General features: G+C 45.7%; 2 protein-coding genes across 3 annotated transcripts in view; one reads left to right on the top strand and one right to left on the bottom strand.

Annotated features, from left to right (window-relative positions):
- CYFIP2 (cytoplasmic FMR1 interacting protein 2) overlaps positions 1-18,910 on the bottom strand; it is a 127,529-nt gene that overhangs the window by 38,985 nt on the left and 69,634 nt on the right. For both annotated transcript variants that reach the window (XM_010855284.1, XM_010855283.1), the window contains 2 exons: positions 1,845-1,988; positions 27-117 (listed from right to left, as the gene is read on the bottom strand). In XM_010855284.1, the coding sequence (XP_010853586.1) occupies positions 27-117; positions 1,845-1,988 (235 nt within the window). The remainder of the gene's footprint in view (positions 1-26; positions 118-1,844; positions 1,989-18,910) is intronic.
- On the top strand, positions 11,023-18,805 carry FNDC9 (fibronectin type III domain containing 9). The gene has a single exon (XM_010855282.1). It carries the CDS (start codon positions 16,233-16,235, stop codon positions 16,914-16,916), a length of 684 nt encoding a protein of 227 aa, XP_010853584.1. The 5' UTR covers positions 11,023-16,232; the 3' UTR covers positions 16,917-18,805.

Below are 18,910 nucleotides of genomic sequence, written 5' to 3'. Positions count from 1 at the left end.
CCCGCTCCTGGTTCCCCATCACCCACCTGGGGAGCCATACTCGTGCCGGGGCAGACGGCATATCTTGGGCATGACCTCGATCAATGTTTTCACGTACTGGAGGATAGTCCCTTGGAGCTGACAAAGGAAGAGTACAAGATGAGTGAGTAATCCACGGCTGCTGCATATGAGTGTCTCAGGGCTGAATGCTGGGCCAGTGGGGCTGTACAGGGGTTCAGCTGAGACCTGTGGATAAGTGCTATGGATTGAATATCTGTTCTCCCCCCGAATACATATGTTGAAACCCTGATCCCCAGTACGGTTGTATTTGAAGATGGGGCCTTGGGAAGGAATTAGGTCATGAGGGAGGAACCCTCACGAAGGGATTAATGCCTTAAAAGAAGAGAGGAGAGGGAGCAAGAGGAAGACACTCTCTGCCATGTGAGGACACAGGGAGAAGGCAGCTGTCTGTGAAGGAGGACGGTCCTTACATGCTGGCTCTGTGCTCTGGACTTCCAATCTCCAGAACCATGGGCAATGAACATCTGTCACTGAAGCCACCCAGTCTATGTTGTATGTGTCAACGTATGTGTCACAGCGTCCCAAGCTCCCTAAGAGGACCGGCAGGATCTCTCCTAAGGGAGTGGGCCGGCCCCACTGCCCTTTGTAAGGGAACGTGGGCCTTTATAAGACAGAAAAGGGGATGCTCTCTTTATCCCCTTGGGCTCACAGACTTCAAGGGGGGGGGCAATTTCTAGGCATGGGGTCCTTCCTGGGGTTGGGGCACTTACACGAGAGCTAAACTAAGATCTAAGATGAAATGGGACCAGGGAGCTATGAAGATTGACACATCATCTAATTTATGCACAGAAAATTCATGGTTCATTCATCCCTCCCGTGTCTGTCGTAGACACCTTTAATCAATTACCACATTTTCTTCTTTAAATTTAGCTTCACAACCTAGAACAACCCCTCATTATATATAGTCGCTACTAGAGGACTAAAGTTAGCAGACAAATTCTGCTTGCTATTCCTGACATAGATATGCTTTATTTCTCTCTCATCATCTCAAACTTTCAAGAAAATCTTATTTAAATGTTTAAGCCTTGCTGCAGCAGTGTCCTGGTTAAATGAATGCTCACATGACCATACTTGGTGTGGATATAGAATGATGGCAAAGGGATACACAATTCTAGGCCAGTATCAGTGTTCAGCAAGAAATCCCAAGGGGAAGAAGCGTGGTGACTGATTAGTGATATCTGCCAAGGGTGTGGGTGGAAAAAAACGGCAGCACATGTGTCATGGATTTGTCATGCTCAAATTAGATAATGCAGCACAGGAGGTGGGTATGAGCAGTCATTGTGTGCATGCATGCTAAGTCACTTCAGTCCTGCCCACTCTTTGTGAGACTCTTTGTGACCCCATGGACTGTAGCCCACCAGGCTCCTCTGTCCATGGAATTCTCTAGGCAAGAATACTGGAGTGGGTTGCCATGCCCTTCTCCAGGGGATCTTCCCTACCCAGGGATCCAATCTGCATCTCTTATGTCTCCTGCATTGGCGGGCAGATTCTTTACCACTAGCGCCAGTAGGCCTTAAAGTCAAAGTCAAGATTGCTGAATTCAGTTAGCAAGTTCTAGGAGTAAGCTTGGCACCAGAAAAGAAGAGGCAAAAAAACGCAGGTCAGAAAATGCATGAAATGTTACAGGGTGATAGGTGAGAGGAATCAGGGGACAAGGGCAAAGCATTCCCTGGGTGATTCCTACAGAGAGAGCTGAAGAGCCTGTTACTGGATTTTTCAGGCCAGGTAAAAAGTAAAAGCAGGCCTCATTGCTCCCCACTGGGCCCCTAGGGCCCCTTCCTCACCAAGCTTTTGACGATCTTCAGCAGTTCCTCCATGACCACAGCAATGCCCTGGTAACCGAGGAGTCTGCAGATGGTCTTGAAATGCGGGGGCCCCACAAAGTTCCTGTAGGAGCTGTAGATGTGGCTGTAGGCGATGTTGAGAGGCTGGAAAACAGAGGATGTGGCCAAGTCAGTGGCAGAGAACTGAATGCACACTACATGAGTCCTGGCAGGAGGTGTTTCAATCATAGAAGGACAGAAGCTTGATGTCCTTGTTCTCTCACTGGGGAACCCCTATGAATACATTTTGCAAGATGCTACTAGAGAGTGGTGGTCACTGACCACAGGATGGAGCATCTGATGGGGCAGCAGTTCCCTAACAGAACAGGAGAAAGGGCCTCCAAGCAAATATCTTTTCATAAAATAGGACTCATGCTACACTTGACTGTCCACACACAAACCAGGACTTTCACACTTGAGCCACAGAGCGAGGGTAAAACAAATGCTTTTCTTTCTCTAGGGGAATTTTCAATGCTAGGAACTGGCTGGAAGAACCGTGGTGAAACCTCAATAGCTGATTCATCGTTGCCTTCTTTCTACTTTGAGGTGTCTTCATCTATCACAGGGCGGGGTCTTGAGAACCAAGAGCCCTTGGGGGCAGGAGACCTCTGCTGACCACGTTGGAAAACCATACAGGAATTTTGAGCCTCAGTTTCTTCATCTATGAAATGAGTGGGTTGGATTAGAATACTGGTTTTGAAGCTTTTTGAGTAGCAAAAAAAAAAAAAAAAGAAAAAAAGATGTCAGAAATAGGTACAGGAAATAGACACAAGCTGAGATGTTCTGATTGGGTGTTGGTTGAGGGCCCAGAGCCCTGACCACTGAGGGGCCACCTCCACTGTCCTCTGGACCTCATGAGACGTTGTTGCTGAATTAGTGGAATCTCTGTAAGGTCTTTCTGTCTGAGAATACAGGATCAAAATAAAGGGCTCTGAGTTGGTCTCCCTTAGCTAGGTGAGACACTGAAGTTATCATTGACTTTGTTTTGAAATGCTGCCACTTAAGGACCACCTCATGCCAGGCTGCATGAAGCCCTCCAAGTGCGTTTTCAATTAATTCACACAACCCATGTACGTGATCTGTGATCTGTACAATTCTAGGCCCCATTTCACAGATGAGGGAACTGAGGCTCAGGGCGGTAAGTAGCTTGCTCAAGGTCACATGATTCATAGATAACTGAGCCCTGTCTGAACCCAGGTGGTTATGATCCCAAAGCCCAAGTTTTTAACCTCTGCCTACAAAGGTGAACTTTGGAAGCAGAATTATTACATAAACCCTAAACTTTTTTTTTTTTTTTTAAAGAAAAAACTTCACTTCTAACCTTAGATTTGAGTACAGTTCTATCTGGAATTGTAAAAATCTTGTATACAGAGCATGCAAATTTGTAAAGACCATATCTATAATCTATTAGCTGGCTAATTAGAAATCCTGCTGCTGCTGCTGCTAAGTCGCTTCAGTCGTGTCTGACTCTGTGTGACCCCAGAGATGGCAGCCCACCAGGCTCCCCCGTCCCTGGGATTCTCCAGGCAAGAACACTGGAGTGGGTTGCCATTTCCTTCTCCAATGCATGAAAGTGAAAAGTGAAAGTGAAGTCGCTCAGTCATGTCCAACTCTTAGCGACCCCATGGACTGCAGCCTATCAGACTCCTCCATCCATGGGATTTTCCAGGCAAGAGTACCAGAGTGGGGTGCCATTGCCTTCTCCGATTAGAAATCCTACATGAATTAAAAAGGAACTGTGATGGTGCTTCTGGAGCTCTGCAAGATTCATGCATCAGGGAAGATTCGATTATGTTCAGCCTAGGTTTTGCATCAAGTATGTTTTACTATATTCTAAACTTCACAAACAAGCATCACAATCATGGTACCCTCTAATAAGAAGGATACATGAGGAACACAATTAGAGTGTCCACTAATAACAAGAATTCATGAGGAATCACAAGCCCACTCATCCAACAGGCTGAATAACAGTTCTCTTGCTAAGTTAATGCCTATATATGGAGAGGCTTGGAGTTTGAGAGTGGAGAAGGAAATGGCAACCCACTTCAGTATTCTTGCCTGGAAAACCCCATGGACAGAGGAGTCTGGTGGAGTCAGACATGACTTAGTGACTGAGCATGCACACACAGAGTGTGAAAAAACAGCACTCTGCACTCAACACTGGTGTGTTGTCACAGTAGAACTCTGCCTGAGCCTGGAGGAGGGACACCTTGTAGGTAGTTATTAAAGATTTCTAAATGGGGTAGGGCAGGAGGAGTTTATGTGGGGAGGGAAAATATAACTGATTAAAAAGCATGATGTTCACAGAGGGTGATGATCAGCAAATCCTGGAGTATATGAATTGTTGAGTTTGATATAGTGAACCATGGAGCCAGGCCATATAACTTTCTGTGTGTGGAGCAAACCATTTTAGTGTCTCTGTAACAGGCCACCCTGCCAAACAGGCAGGGACCAAAGAGAGGGGAGTGAGGCACCAGGGCACACGTGGCAGAAGGTAATCCCACTCCCAAGTGAGTGCATCTCGGCTCTGGCTCTGTAACCAAAGCCCACTCCATAGTTTCCTGCCCCCTCTCCAGGGATGAGAGTGGGGAAAACAAACAGTAGACACACCATGGCTTCCCTCTGGTGGTGGCTAGATGATGGAAATGTCCCACACGTTGACTGGGTTCTTGACTACACACATGTATACACTTGTCAAAACTCATGAAACTATATGCACACATGATCTGTGCATGTTATTGACTAAATGGTTGTGCTCTCATCCCCCAAGTTTTTGGTGAAATCTTAATCCCTATTGTGATGGTATTAGGAGGTGGGACTTTGGGGAGGTAATTAAGTCATGAGGGTGGAGTCCTCATCAATGAGATTAGTGCCCTGGGAGGAAGACACATGAAAATGCTCTCTCCCTCTCCCTCTTCCCCTCCCCTTCCTCTCTCTCTTTTTCCCTCCCCACCTGCACCTCCCCTCTCTTCTCCACATGTACTAGGAGAAGAAGGCTATCTGCAAACCAGCAAGTGGGCTCTCATCAGACACGGAATCTGCCGGCACCTTGATCCTGGACTCTCTAGCCTCTAGAATTGTGAGAAATCTTTGCTGTCTAAGCCACCCAGTTACTGTATTCTTGTTACAGCAGCCTAAACAAAGTGCATTTTATTGCTTATGATTATACTTCAATAACAAAAGTAAATTAAAAAGCCCACTGGGGTACATCATAGTCCAATTCACTTCCCAATATTTGCTTTCAAAGATTAAAAAACAAAAACCTGATTTGAGTTTCCTCCCAAAGAGGCTGCAGCTTGAGCCCGCATGGGCACGGGAGAGGGATGGCTGGGCTGCGCTCACAGTCCAAAGGTTATCACATGGACTCATCCCCAGGGGAGCTTCCTCCTCACCCTCCCCACCTGGAGCTGGGCCTCTCCTCTGAACCCAGTGAAGCTCTGAGCATATTCAGTGTCTTTTTCAAATATCCTGTGAAGGGAACTTTTGAACAGCATGGAACTTTCAAATGGATATTCCTAGAGGGGACAGAAAGCAATCAGCTACTTTCTTCCCCTGTATGATTCTCCGACTTCTTTTCTTCCTTTGTCTGAGTCCAGAGTTATTTACCGGGGTGAGCACACCTGAGTTCAAATTCCAGTTCCATAAATTTACTAGCTAGATGATCCTGAGCAAATTATTTAAACTCTCTAAGCCTTGGTAGCTCAGACAGTATAGAATCTTCCTGCAATGCAGAAGACCTGGGTTCGATCCCAGGGTCAGGAAGATCCCCTGGAGGAGGATGTGGCAACCCACTCCAGTATTCTTGCCTGGAGAATCCCATGGACAGAGGAGCCTGGTGGGCTACAGTCCATGGGGTCACAAAGAGTCAGACATGACTGAGTGACTAACATGTTCACTGTTTTTTCACTCCCTAAGTAAAGATAATACCAACTCTGGGAGGATTGTACAAGATTTAAATGAGGTGACATACATACAGCTCTTAGCATGGTACCAGGCACGCTGGAAGTACTGGCTGAAATAACAGCCCTTCATATTCCTTTCCTTTGGTAACTGGAAAGGAAAGACTAAGAAAATACAGCTTCCTGATCAAATTTCTCCCAGATGCTTTGGCTATAGTCACGATTCTCTGAATCTGGAGAGTATATCTATGGCGTAAAATTTCGTACAACACAGTGTATATCCTACACGGGGACAGATGTGACAGGGAGCAGAGTCGATACCAGCTGATGGAAGATACCAAAAAAAAAAAAAAACGCAGGTTTTGCTCAATATTTGGAACATGATAAAAATAGGAGCTGTCCAACAACAGACTGCACTGAGCGGAGACTGTGACGTGTGACACAGGAGGTTGCTCTGCCTGGGACAGAGGGTGGGAATAGATGCGCTGCTAACTCCCCCACAGGCGCAAGCTCCACTGCGGTCTTCCCTGTGCTCATCCTTCTTAGCAGCCTCCTTAGCCGCCACTCCCACCCAAGGAGCTTCTAACACAAGTTTCCCTTGGCACTTCCTGGCAAGCACAAATAAAAATGTAGTTGGGTAGATGGAACCCTTTAGCAGCTCTCTCCAGAGTTCTAAGCAGAGAAGAATAATTTTGGAATTGTTTAATCACACACAGGGCCGAAAAAATAATCCCCCCCTTACAAACCCACACACAGGAGGCCTCTTGTTGACATTCCTCTATTACTTTTGGATTCTGGTCTGGACCATTCAGGCCTCAGTTGATGGCCCAAGCTCAGGAAGGACTAGCATGAAATGAGCAGAATTCAAATCCTCCTTCTAAGTGAACAAGGTCCCCTCATTCCCCAACCGCTGCCCCCTATCCCAACACACCACACCCATGCAGGAGGAAACACACACACACGCATGCTGGGAAGTACATGCACACACACACCCACAGGGCACCCATCTGACCTGCTGGTTCAGTAGGAGGCTGGGCCCTATTGAGAAAATGTGGGAATATGGGAGCCGGGGCATTTTCTGAAGTTTGGCAAGGAAAAACAGGAATGCAACATGACTTGAGACATTGGAAACTTGCTACAGATCTCTTATATAGAACCAATCCTGCTAACTGACTTGGGCTACAATCAATGCCTGCATTTAGAAACTACGTACCTTTAGAAACTATGTACCTTGTTTAGGATGTCTTGCTTAAAATTAAGCTTGGTTAAAACCATCTTGCTCAGAATAGATACCTTTATGAGATCTCAAGAAATAAGCCTGATTCAGGAATTGGAGCCATAATATCAATGTGTGATATATACGCATATTTGTTTAAAAGTGAAAGAGCATTTTAAGGAGAGAAAAAAAAGCTGAGTTGATCTGGCAGATTCTGGGAACTGTAATATCTCTATAAGTGGACTTTTAAAAAAATTGTGGTAAAATATTCATAACATAAAAGCTACCATTTTAACCATCCAGAAGTGTTGTAGATGGACTTTTAGTCATCAAGTGTCTATCTTCACCAGATGATAAACAAGACCAACCACTCCAAACAGGGAAGCTTGTTTATTTGGCAAATCAAATTTGCAAGCAATTTGCATCTCTGCTTTCTGGAATCACAATTGCTGTTTTCAGAGATCCCAAGAGGAATTAAAACTGTTTCTAATTTCCTGTTTTACTTACAATTTCTCTAATGTCCCTTGAGCAATTTGAATGCCATCAGCCCACCAACACAAACATAGCTCTCTAATTCAGGGAGGGAGAGAGCTGGAGCTTCACTCTAAAACCTGCAGGTAAATGAGGATGCAGGTAAATGAATAAAACAGTAATGGCATCCTTGTTGGGAAGACCACAGAATGAGATGATTGAAAGAACTGATAAATCCTAAGTTACAGGTTCAAATCCATTGGAGGGCGTGAGTAAAAGTGCTCATGTCTCTCTGTCCCTTTTTGACGTCTGGTGAGCCATAGGGCTGGTTCTCCAACATCAGGGTGACCTTTTGGTCTTCTCGGCTCAGAGTTTGAAAGATCCAAGTAGAAACCTCAAGAAATAAGTCTTCTCCTGTTTTCTGTCCCATGAATAAAGTCTTTTGGAGAAGGCAAGAGGGAGAACAGGAACCAAACCCTCCTGTTCTGAGATACCCTATCAACACGACAATACCTAGAGTTGCCAAAAGTTTTTTGGAGGAAACCAGTGATGCTGCTTTTTAAAAATTCTGTACTCATAAGATGATACACAAGTGTATCATAATTCCCTGTTCATGAATGTTTTTACATAATTCCCTTGTAATTGTCCAGTTGTATTTGTTTCTCCATGGCTGCTGTAACAAATTACCATAAATCTTATGGCTTAAAACAACAGAAGTTTATTCTCATAGGTCTGGAAGTCATAACCCAAAATCAGTATCACTGGGCCAATGTCAAAATCAGCACAGCCACACTCCCTTTAGATGCTTGAGGCAAGAATCCGTTCGTTGCCTCTTCCAGCTCTGCTGGCTGTCAGCATTCCTTGGGTGGTGGCTGCATCACTAATGGCAATCTTCAAATCCTTCTGCTGAGATCTGGCCTTCTCTTCTGTGTGTGTAGCCTTCCTCTGCCTCTCTATTATGAGGACACTAGTGATGGCCTTTAGGACTTGTCCTGATAAACCAGGATAATACTCCCATCTCAAGATTCTTTACTTGATCATATCTGCAAAACCGTTTTCCCAAATAAAGCAACATTTCCAGGTCTAGGATTAGGATCTGGTATCTCTGGGGGCCATAAGCAGCCTTTGAGACCAGGTAATGCAGGTACAATCATCCCCATTTAGCAGAGGATTAAAGCCCAAGTGAAGGACTTCCCTGGTGGTCCAGTGGTTGAGAACCTGCCTGCCAGCACTATTTACAATACCAAGGACATGGAAGCAACCTAGATGTCCATCAACAGATGAATGGATAAAGAAGTTGTGGTACATATACACAATGGAATATTACTCAGCCATAAAAGGAACACATTTGAGTCAGTTCTAATGAGGTAGATGAACCTAGAGCCTATTATACAGAGTGAAGTAAGTCAGAAAGAGAGAAACAAATATTGTATATTAATGCATATCTATGGAATCTAGAAAGATGCTTTGATCAGCCTATTTGCAGGGCAGCAGTGGAGATGCAGACATAGAGAACAGACTTATGGACAAGGGCCGGGGAGAAGAAGGAGAGGGTGAGATGAATGGAGAGAGTAGTATGGAAGCATATACACTAACATATGTAAACAGATAGCCAATGGGAATCTGCTGTATGACTCCGGGAACTCAACCAGGGCTTGGTAACAACCTAAAGGGGTGGGAATGGGTGGGAGGTGTGAGGGAGGTTCAAAAGGGAGGAGACATATATACACCTATGGCTAATTCATATTGATGTATGGCAGAAATCAAACCAATATTGCAAAGCAATCATCAATCAATTAAAAATAAATATAAACTAAAAAGTAGACAATAGTAAAAAGTAAATCTTACACTTCATATTCACTTTTAAGAGTATTTCCCCTAATTTCCTTTTCCTAGAGTATATATACATGATCACCTGTGTTTGCTTATTATCTATCAAATGATATTTATCTTGATTATCTATGTTATCATCACTGGATTTTCTCTGAGAAATACTGTCCAATAATGTTACAATAAATAATATGTGTGTGTCATTTAAAAAAAAGGAAAAAAAGCATCCACCTGCCAGTGCAGGGGACACGAGTTCAATTCCTGGTCTGGGAAGATTCCTCATGCCTCAGGTCAACTAAGCTCATGAGCCACAACTACTGAAGCCAGCATGCCCTAGAGCCCATGCTCTGCAACAAGAGAAGCCACTACAAGGAGAAGCCCATGCACTGCAATGAAGAGTAGTCCCCGCTCGCCGCAACTAGAGAAAGCTCATGCACAGCAACGAAGACTCAGTGCAACCAAAAAAAAAAACCTTAAGGAAAGTCAGAAAGCCCAAGTGAAGTGAAGTGACTCTCCTGCAGTGAAATACAAGATGATATTCTGCCATATCTACCAACTGCCAAAATAACAAAATTCTTCTGGACTGGGGGATAAATAACGTTGTATAGCCTGGGAGAGGTGCCACACAGATAAGATAGCAGGGTAGGGGCAGGAAGTTGGGTGCTGATGGTGTTGTGGGGCCAAGGCAGATTCCCCTGCTCGGGCCCCATGTGAAGTGCTGGCACCCAGGTATAGAGCAGGCTGAGATGCACCCAGCCTGCTGCAGCAAAGCCCTGGTTTCTAGACCCCAAGGACTACGGCTTCATGGAGAGGCACTGCAAGCGTAGAATGAATTTCTCTGAGGTCAAATCAAGGCTCACACTGGGGCACTGTTTAGACACCAACAACCAAATCAAACAAAGATCACACCACCAATCTCCAAAGACCAAAACACAATTGAGAAGTTATTGGTATAATTTAAGAAATGATTTGTGCCACAATCTATATCACTTGGGAGGCTGTTTTATGATAGAACTCTACAATTCACTTAGAGAATAACATTTTTTTTAATGTTTTGACCCATATACTAATTTTGGTGACCAGTTGCTAAAGGTTTTTTACATTTAATATTAACCCTAACCCTAAGTGTCATGAACCTCCGTCCATAGTTCATCAGGCACTCTATCAGATCTAGTCTCTTAAATCTATTTCTCACTTCCACTGTATAATCATGAGGAATTTGACTTAGGTCATACCTGAATGGTCTAGTGGTTTTCACTACTTTCTTCAAGACTAACCTAGATAGCATATTCAAAAGCAGAGACATTACTTTGCCAACAAAGGTCCGTCTAGTTAAGGTTATGGTTTTTCCAGTGGTCATGTATGGATGTGAGAGTTGGACTGTGAAGAAGGCTGAGCGCTGAAGAATTAATGCTTTTGAACTGTGGTGTTGGAGAAGACTCTTGAGAGTCCCTTGGACTGCAAGGATATCCAACCAGTCCATTCTAAAGGAGATCGGTCCTGGGATTTCTTTGGAAGGAATGATGCTAAAGCTGAAACACCAGTACTTTGGCCACCTCATGCGAAGAGCTGACTCATTGGAAAAGACTCTGATGCTGGGAGGGATTGGGGGCAGGAGGAGAAGGGGACGACAGAGGATGAGATGGCTGAATGGCATCACCAACTCGATGGATGTGAGTTTGAGTGAACTCCGGGAGTTGGTGATGGACAGGGAAGCCTGGCGTGCTGCAATTCATGGGGTCGCAACGAGTCGGACATGAGTGAGCCACTGAATTGAACTGAACTGAACCCAACCCTAAGTGACACAGCTCTTAAGCAGGGGAACCTGGACTCCAGACTCCGGAAGAGGAAACACCTTTGGACTGTATTTCTCAAATGTAGCTGATTTTCTCCCTGCTTCTACCTGCTACTTTCAGGTGACTGGATATTCCCTATGAGATCTTTTAGTTCCTTGCCTGTTCCCATCACCCTGGAATCCACCAAATTGCAAAGTCCTGTCCCCAGCTCTCGGAGAAGTCAACCACAAGGCAAAGAGCTACTGTTGACCACTACTGACTGAAGGTCGGCCCAAAGGGGAGATCGGCATCAAAGAGGCCGGCTGGGAGCTTGGGGTCTGGACCAACAGACCTCGGTGCAGGGACCTGCTCTGCCACCACCTAGCTTTGTGATACTTGTCAAGTCAGTTAATCCCTCTGAGCCTCAGTTTCTCCCTTTATACAATGATGGTAAGAGGGCCTACCTCAAAAAGTTCCCCTTGGGTAAAATGAGAAAAAACATGTAAAACACACCAAAATGTTCTCAGTGGTTATTTCTGAGTAGTTTGTGTTTGACTACTGTCTTTGAACTTTTTGATACTTTTTAACACATTTTTAAAATATAGCTGTTTTAAGGAGAGAAAGAGGGAAGGAAGCATCATGCAGATGGCACACCTTGTCCATCACAGCCTCTGGATGAAGCTACAGCCAACTTAGGCAATGGCTCGTGTCCACGGACCTTGTCTTCTAAATAGTAAGAGCCATGGGGTCGCAAAGAGTCGGACACGACTGAGCGACTTCACTCACTCACTATTCCTAAGCCCAGCACTACAGAGATGGGTTCATCTCACTGCTCCAACATCATCAAGCAGGTCATATTAATATTTGCCTTTTACAGAAGAGTTAACCAAGGCCTAGGACAGTCAGAAAATTTGTCCAAGGCCATAGAGGCAGGATTTGAACCCAGCCTGGGGTCTTCAGCCTCCAGGTGGCAATCAGTTTTGGGGCCAGGGCATGCCCTCTCAACTATCCCTTCACTGCCACCTTCAGGGAGGGAGCAGGGACCCTGCTTTTGGCTGGTTTCCTCTGTAGTGACTTACTGCTGGTGTAAACCAGCCAGAGGCCCCCAGGCCTGAGAGCTGAAGAGGCCACCATTCGGGTGACTGCAGAAGGGTGACTTTACCCTGAAGGTGGAGACAGTGAGGAGCTTGGCTGGGTGCGATCTCCTGAGTCAAGTGTCCTCATGTGACCTGTCTACCCACAAGGGCTCACTGGGTGCTCTGGGTGCTGCTGGTGAATGGTGACGACCCAAGGGAGCAGGATGAGCCCTGGCCTTGGAGTCAGGGTTCCCTGGACCCGGACTCCCCACTTGGCTCTGCCGCTCATCAGTCCCCCGGCCTGGGGAAACCTTTCCTTCTCTCGGGATCTGTGAACCAAGAGGACATCTAGACCTCACATTCTCCCAGTGTCTCAGCTTCTCAAATAAAAAGCTCAGGGTGAAAAATGCCATCCAGGAGCATTAAAAATAAATTCTCGTTTTTGGTGGCAAAGGCTTGAGCTTCATCTTGTTGCTCCACAGGTCCCCTAACTCTGGTATTTTTATTCTCCTCAAAATAACCTTTTCAAAAGGCATCTACAAACTACTGCACTGGCCTATCTGGGGAGGATGCTGTGATGCTCTGCAGGGACTCACCGTTAGCACGCATCACAGCAGAGTCCAGCCAGACACCTGGGAAGATTGAATACCACAGGAAGCACAGAGCGAGTGTCTAATTGATGGACACCTGGCATCCCGACACCCCATGTCTCAGACCCTTGGCCTGGGCAGGGTCTGTGACTCACTGGGCAGCTTTTATAACTTTTTGATTATCACTGATGTGAATCAAAAGGAGACCTTCGTGGGTTCACTTGGATACTTTGGCCAAAAACCAAGAAGAAAAAAGATGACTTTTTAAAAACACCTAGCTTGTGTTTTATTATTGTTTTATATGATTCAGGCCTAGATCCATCTGAGCAAGGGCTGCTGAAATTACCAGAAACATGATGGCTTCAAACATTAGGAATTTAATCACTCACAGTTCTGGAGGCCTGAAATCAAGGGGCCGATAGGGCTGAGCTCCCTCTGAAAGCTCCAGGGGAGAAGGCTTCCTTGCATCTTCCAGTTCCTCCTGGCTTCTGGCAGCATTGCTTCAATGGGCTTCTGCCCTTTGCCTCTCTCTGTGCATAACTCCCACTTTCCTTTCTCTTATAAAGACACCAATCACTGGAATCACCCTAAATCCAGGCTGATAACACATCTAGGTCCTTAACTAATTACCACAAAGTCTCAACTTCCAACAAAGGTCACATTCTGAGGTTCTAGGCAGACCTGAATTTGGTGGGTTGGGGATGGGGAACACTCAAACCAACTCAGGACAAGTGTCCTGATGGTTTAGCAAGCATGCCTCATGTGGGCTCAGGACTGGGGCAGGGATGGTACTCATGTTTTCTATCTGATATCTGGATCCAGCCCAAGCCATTAGTCTTACAGATAATGAACTGAGGCCCAGAGAATAAAAGCATCTTGACCAATGTCATGTAACTGGGTAAAGCCTCAGGAGACAAGAATAAAGAAATAAGAGGACGCAGAGGTGGAGTGGCGGTGGGTTGGGTTGGGAGGGGATGAGGAGGTAATCATATCTTTACTTGCGGGAAAACAGAGAATGGCATCTTTGCCTTTGAAACCACTGTCCAAAGAAGGTCTGGATGAGGGATAAAAATGATAACTAGCTTATTAGAGAGATAATTTAGGGGCCTTTGAGGAATTAGTTTCATTCTGAGGATCAACATGGAGAGGACTGTTTGCCTTTTTTTCGGCTGAAGGAATCAGAGCTCCTCTCAATGAGCAGAAGCCTTTCCAGACTGAAACATCGTGCGTACAGATGCCTGCTGGTTGCCATGGTGAATGATGCTGATCTGAAGAAATGAATAATGTGAGCATTGGGGGCGACAGTGCAATTACTCAGACAGCGGTGAGAGAGACATCAAGGAGAGCCCAGAGAGCCCAGAGCAGAGGAGGGGAGAAGGCAGCATCCTTGGGCTCTGATCCACTCTGCCTCTGAGGGGTGCCTAATAACCGGATCACTGCAAGCATCAGGTAAGGGACACACATGGCTCTTCTTCGGAATGGAAATGGCTTTTCTTTTCATACTCTGCTTGGAGGAGATTCAGGCAATGGTAATATGAGTAGCTAAAAATAGGGGGGATTGAGAGACAGAAGAACAAATACAGGGAGACATCTAATCCTAAAAGCTGTGAATGCCACATCTTGACAGAAAGCTTTTTAAAATGTCTGCTGTAGAAAACTCAGCCTGCAAAGACAGCCAGTGCAGATGTGAGAGATTCATGACAAGAAACAGGATTCCCAATCACTCCTGATGGAAGGGTTTATGAGGGCTATTGCCTCTGTAGCACAAGTAATGAATTAAGCTCTTTTCATTGTGGTCGGAAGTATATTTGTAGAGACGTGGCAGGTATTGGGACGGCGTGGACGGGTGTGTTTGAGAAGGAGACCCACGGAGGGAGCACAGGTACTCAGTCTCCTCTGCAAAAGACTCTCTTCCTGGAGGGATCTGCGTACCCCTGCCTCCTCCCTTTAATTCCCCATTTTTCTGGGAAAACATTTCCAGCCAAATGGCAAGGAACTCATTCCTCTTCCTGAGCATTATAGTTTACTGTCATCTTTAGATAAGAAAATCAAGCACTGAAGATCACTCACTGCCGGGCACCTTTCTGCACCTTACTTCTTCTAGGAGCAAGGGCATGAGAATAGGAGGTTGGAGGGAGGCAGGGAGGAGAGAAAGCAGCTCATGAGGAACCAGTCTGGCTTAGTATCCAATTCAGGTTAAAATCTGATCAACTGTTTTTTTTTTGTTTTTTGTTTTTTTAACTATGCTGCTGCAATCAGAAATGAAACCTCTGTCTTTCATAAGAGACAGTAGGGGCAGAGGACTGGGCTGGGTGATACCTATCTATGAACATACACAGGTTGTCTATGGCTGTCTCTAGAATTTTAGCTCAACGGCAATTCAGCGGAGAAGAGCTGAATTCTCCCAAATACACAGAATTAAAAAGAAACTAAAAAGCTTGAAGATGATGAACTCTTACCAAAGTGAGAGGGAGGCAGTCAGAAGAGGGATCATTTGATGTGTCGGAAAAAGCGGCAACCCAGTCTTAGTACCAGCACTTCATTTTCTGATAACATTCTACTACTAAACCTGGAAATCCAGAGATTATGTGGCTTTGGGTCTTGTTAGATAATGGCTTCTCTTAGATTGTTCGTCTGTAAAACGGGAATCTAGTTCAAAGGTTGTGATGAATAAAGCATATTTGTTACAGTATGTTGAGCTTCTAGCATGACCTGTGACATAGCAACTGCTCGCTAACTGTGGCTGGTGATTACCACCGTTAACAGTCACAGAACCAGCAGTATCAAATAGGAGCAGCTCTGCTGGTATTTGGAGCTGATTATCTTGACCTGCGAAACTAATTTCCTGGGTAATTCCGCTTTGAAAAAAGCAAACAAATGGACAAAACACGATCAGAGGCTTTGGGGAGAAATGAGCTGTCCCTGAGTGACTGACGCAAAGCGCCTCTCGCCACGGGCAACAGAACTGCGAGGCTAAAAACACAGTGGCCAGAATGTTCTAGATGAATGAACTCACAGCACTTGGGGCAGCAACAGGAGGTCTACAGGGAAATTTTAGGTGAAACAATCATCTGGCTTGGAGGTCACAGGCCCATGGTGACTAACACGGGGACCCTGAGGCTGTGCTTGCTTCTCCTTCATTCCTTTTTCTTCTCCCTCTTCCTTTTTTTTTAAGGTTTGGGAACCATTTAAGGATTTATTTAAGGATTCTGAGACAGGGCAGCATGGGGCTGGGGGATCTGGGTGCATCTTTCCTAAGCCTGCAAGCCCGGCTTGCATGAGATGGCCCTGATCTGATCTGCGGTTCTGCCATTCCTCAGCTATGCCCAGCTGAGTATTGTCACCTCTTGGCCTCCATCTCTCAGTCTGTTAAACGGGGGCAATATTAGTCTTCATGTTGAATACTCAATGCACGGTGGCTGTGATTAGCATAAATCAACACTTAAATGAGGACATGTCACTCTTCACTTTGATTCTGGTTTCAGAATCGTGATGAACATCAAGGTTGGGAACGTTTCTTATACAGGAGCCATCATTTCCTGGTCGTCCTCGGAGCCCTGCCTGGAGGACTATTACCATATTATGTATAGGCCCAATTGGAACAGCATCTTCTCTGGCTATCTTCGCTACAGCTTCCACCACGAGGAGAAGGTGCCTCGAACAATCAGCTCCGTGGTGCTGGAACACCTCACCCCTTCCACACTCTACTTCCTGTGCATCAGCTGCAAGAAGATCCTCTTCCCCTACAGGCACTACTGCACCATGTTTCACACCCTGGATAAGACTCCACTGGCCGCTGGAAGCTCCCTGGTGGACCCCCAGATCTCGCTCTGGGTGCTGATGGCCATTCTGCTGGCCTGCTTCACGGCAGTCTTAGCCTTCATCTGCCTCCAGTTCTGGTGCATCCGGTGCCACGAACCTCGATGGTCTTACAGAGCCGGCCACATGGAGGAAGCCAATGGGCTGGTGAGATGGCCAGAGGAGGCCCCGGGGCTAGGTCAGGGGGAGGAAGGCCTGCAGGGGCTCCCCCTGGTGGAGCTGCCACACAAAAACTCTGGAGAAGATGCAGAACCAGAAGCTGAAGCTGCAGCAGTGGAAGCTGGCCAGCATGCCCCCAATGCGGGTGCCTTGCAGAGGGAGGGAGATGGTCAGGCTGTATTGCCTCGTTTTGGGTAGTGAGAGGTGGGGAGGAGGCAGCCCACACCATGTAGCTTAAAGGCCTCCATGCAATAGGTCTCCTGTAAAAATGCATCTGTAGACTACCCACTCATCTTCCCTCAAATGACTGAGCTCTTGTGAACTACTTGGTTGGATGAGTGCCCTTTGACAAAGCCTTTCAAGTTGGAAAACACATACCCCCATGGTGGGCAAGGGGAGGAAGATGCCATCTCTTAGGAGGGTCCATCTAGAGCAGCAGGGCTCAGTTAGAAAATAAAAGCATTATTTTAAAATTAAAACAACCATTAGTATATTATGGGTTAGAAATGGAAACTGACATGACTGAAATAAAACACACTTCAAGGAAATTGTTAATTGAAGATAGGCTCTACAGTTAAACTTTCAGTCAAACTTTCAGTCAGCTGAGGCAAATGTCCAGGCTCCTTTGCTGTTACAGCAGTGGGGGGATTATTTTGGAAAGATGTGAGAAACTTTGCTCTAGAGTATTTTGCATACCAAAATACTCTAATTCAGCCAATTGCACACCACCTGTACCCCGTCTTCACTTTTTTTGAACCCACAGACTAACCGTACTATTATTAACAATGCATTTTCTTTATATTGAGTCATTTAAAAAACTTATTTTAAAAGGAAGCCCATGTTATTCCCCAAATGAAAAGCCAGCACACTTCTGCTATAATAAATAGAAGAAAAGAGACCTAATAAGCAGAATGAAAACAAAATCATATTAAATTTGACTTGGATACTATTACTGTCTAAGGACTCTAAGCTTAGGGCCTGCTCTCTTTGATAAAAAGGGAGATTAGCAATTATTGGAGAGCTATTAAAGACATTTTGACACCAACTCAAGACTTGCTCCTTGATATCATCATCAAGGTTTAAAAGAGAATAGAAAAGGGAGTCCCTTTGTGAGCCATTGTTGATTCATGCCATGCCTGTGAACTATCCACAAGGCTGTCTGGAAGGGTGCCTTGAGAGAGCAGCCTTGACCAGACTGGCTGCTCTGGAGGAGACACCTGCTCTGTCTCAGCATCAGCCTAAGACTTTCTAAGCCCCACCTTCCCACCTTCAGGCCCGAGTGATGGGCACTCATCTTTGTTCCTTACCTTCCCAAACTAGGGCTCCCATACCTAGAGGAGTGCCTTGTCTAACCAGGTTACACTTATCCAGTTACTTCTTCTAAGCCCATCTGTGCTTATGTTGTGAAAAATGGGGTCAGAGGTGGCCGTTTTTCATCCATCACAAAAAAGAACCTAAGCTTTTTAGCTGTTTCTGCACTCTTTCCATGGTGTTCTCCTACACAAACCTGCAGGCTAAGATTAGCCTGCAAGCTAATCTCCTACATAGGTCAAGGTGTTGGTGAATCTGTGTGAAGGGTGATCCCCTGTGCTCACCCCCCAGGGTGGAAACAGAACTGGAGGAGGGTGGAGATGCTTCAGTCTCTGCTAAATCTCCAGCATGGAGACCCTGCCCAGGATGTTCTAGGGCTTAAGGAATGTCTGTTTAACAACTGGCAAAGGACTGAAGGTCCAGAACAGACACTGCCTGGGAGGCTTCATTAGTGTCAGGATCAGCATTGTGATCCAAGCAGCAAAGAGACAGGACGAGACCTCTCAGAGGTAGTTTTGGCCATCTGGGATTTCCTTCAAAGTTCCACCTTCCCAACTGCTTCCTGGCTGCAAATCCTTCATAGTTATGGAGCACAAAATCCCAGAATTGCAGGACGATATGACAGTGAATCAACCGAGAACAGGAGGAGATGTGATGCCAAGACAAGGAGACCCTCTCACCTGTTTCCCCATTCCCACCCAGAACCCAGCCCTGCCAGGTCTGCGCTCACCCCCAGTCTTGCTAGTTGTGAACAAATAAAGATGAATATATTCATAGTTGTTTCTTCCTGGACCTCACTGCTGCCTCTTTATCTCCACACTTCTTGCCTTTCTGATTCGGGGAATACTTTCCTATTTGCTTTTGCTCACTAGTCCTCTCAG

Source organism: Bison bison, unplaced genomic scaffold, assembly GCF_000754665.1.
Source record: "Bison bison bison isolate TAMUID 2011002044 unplaced genomic scaffold, Bison_UMD1.0 scf7180017864363, whole genome shotgun sequence".
Taxonomy (NCBI): domain Eukaryota; kingdom Metazoa; phylum Chordata; class Mammalia; order Artiodactyla; family Bovidae; genus Bison; species Bison bison.
The sequence above is the reverse complement of the archived record's forward strand: the minus strand, read 5'-3'. Positions and strand labels throughout refer to the sequence as shown.